The 1988-nt window shown below is 40.8% G+C and overlaps 1 protein-coding gene across 1 annotated transcript; it reads right to left on the reverse strand.

Annotated features, from left to right (window-relative positions):
* Positions 1 to 281: 281 nt before the first annotated feature.
* On the reverse strand, positions 282 to 1613 carry LOC129320506 (xyloglucan endotransglucosylase/hydrolase protein 22-like). Its single transcript, XM_054966000.1, has 3 exons — positions 1263 to 1613; positions 983 to 1176; positions 282 to 881 (listed from the first exon to the last, which is right to left on the reverse strand). The coding sequence occupies exons 1-3, from the start codon at positions 1539 to 1541 to the stop codon at positions 485 to 487; spliced, it is 870 nt and encodes a 289-aa protein (XP_054821975.1). The 5' UTR covers positions 1542 to 1613; the 3' UTR covers positions 282 to 484.
* Between the last annotated feature and the right edge of the window lie 375 nt (positions 1614 to 1988).

The raw sequence follows: 1988 nt of genomic DNA on the forward strand, positions 1-1988 counted from the left end.
ATATATATCTTTTTCTGAAAAAATAAGTTAATTAAATCATGCATGACATATACGAGTTGAAAGTGAAAATGCTAGTCTAAGCTGCGTTTAGTTCATTAAAAAGATTGTGTTAGGACTTCGGATTGTTTTAAATGAGCCTGAGCCTTGAGCTTATCTGAATGTTTTACACCAATTGATGATCTGCACCATGTTATTAAAAATTGCATGTATTTCAACTTGGCTTATGTTTAATTTATATCGTTTTGACAAAATAACGGGAAGAAATCGAGGAAAATGTCATAGTCACAGAGAAGACCATCATTTTTTTTTTCCCCAAATGGATATGTTATTTTACATCAAAAAGAATAACCATACATGTCATCATCCTATCATAGTGATCACAAAAATGGAAAAGAATGAAAGAATTGAAACCTAAAGTTTTAAATCATCCCCTAACTACACTGAAAATAATAAATGGAATGATTGGATTGCTGCTCTGTCTTAATTATGAAGTTTTGCATTCTGGAGGCAGACCTTGAGGGAACCTCTTAACATCTGCGCAGTAATTGTAGATCATGTAGTTTTTCTGTACCCATCTCAGTCTGTCTTGCGAAGCAGTGTCAAGTTCTTGTGAGACCCATGAAGAACTAGTGGATGAAGTTGAAGTGGAAGCACAAGATGATTTGCCAGAAGACCAGACGCAAGCATCAGCTTTGAAGTTTCTGTAGGAAGCAGTGAAGGGAGCATGAGTCCAGTCCGTCTTCACAAGGCCACCTCTTGTTGCCCAGTCATCTGCATTCCACAAGCTTGAGTATATCCTCATTGGCTGGTTCTTCGGGAATGGGACACCAATGGACTCTGAGTTCTTGAACTCTCTGATAGGAGTTCCATCCACTGAGAATCTGAATCAACAAAGGAAACAGAATGATATATCAGTCTATGCAGTATTAGATGATGAGAAGAGAAACACGTGGAAATGATTGGACGGAGAATAAGAACATACATGATTCTTTGGGCGTTCCAGAGGATAGAGTAAGTGTGGAAATCTGCGGTTGGATCAAACCAGAGATAGAACTGCTGCTCTCTGTTTCCTTTGCCTTGGCTGAACACGTTGGTGTGAAGGACATATGGATCACCACTGAGGTTTCCCAGAAATTCATAGTCAATTTCATCCCAGTTTGATCCCTTTGAAGACAACTGCAAGTGCCAGCAAAGACTCAGATTTAGTTATGTCACATTGGGTTCAAAAATCATTTGCAGTGGCAAGAAAAACAAAAACTTACATAATAGGCAGTGACAGTGCCAGCAGAGTTTCCAGGGACGAGCTTGAGCTGCATGTCGATCTTGCCAAAGAGATACTCATTCTTGGATTGAAAACCAGAGCCTGATGCTTTGTCCAGCGAGAGAGTGAGAAGCTCACCATTGTTGAGCATCTTGCCTCGACCATCTCCCCAAGTGATATCAAACTCTTGGTTCAAATTACCAGCAAGGGCAACAACCATGAGAGAACTAATAACAAGGGGAAGAAGAAGCATTACTGATACAGTTGTAGAACAAGCCATTTCTGAAGAGATATGCGAGGGAAGAAGGGAAGTGAGGTTTGGTAATTGATGAAAGCTGGAAGGATGAGAATGGCAATGAAATGGGAGGAGGATGGTATTTATAAGAAGAATGGGAAGCGAGTAGAAGGGAAGGAAAGGGAGTGGAAGTTGCAGAGAGCTAGCAAGCTGTCATGGATGGACAGTACAGTTGTTGTGTTGCTCAGAAAGAGAAGTAATGATTCACAGATTAGCTGTGCAGAGGGCAATCGTGTACTAAATATTTGACCCGTTGTATTAAATTGGGATCTTTAGGAGAGAGGTTGTAATCTGTGAAGCAGCCAGCCGTCCCCTTTTATTAATCAATTTGCTGGGGACCACCTCCAACTCAACACGCAACTTATATATATTGTTGTCCTAAACTTGACGGCCCTTCATCGCCGTGGCCCACTTGACTTGAGGGGACACAAG

Source organism: Prosopis cineraria, unplaced genomic scaffold (assembly GCF_029017545.1).
Source record: "Prosopis cineraria cultivar Desert tree isolate PC_DT_omini unplaced genomic scaffold, ASM2901754v1 PC9, whole genome shotgun sequence".
Classification (NCBI taxonomy): Eukaryota; Viridiplantae; Streptophyta; class Magnoliopsida; order Fabales; family Fabaceae; genus Prosopis; species Prosopis cineraria.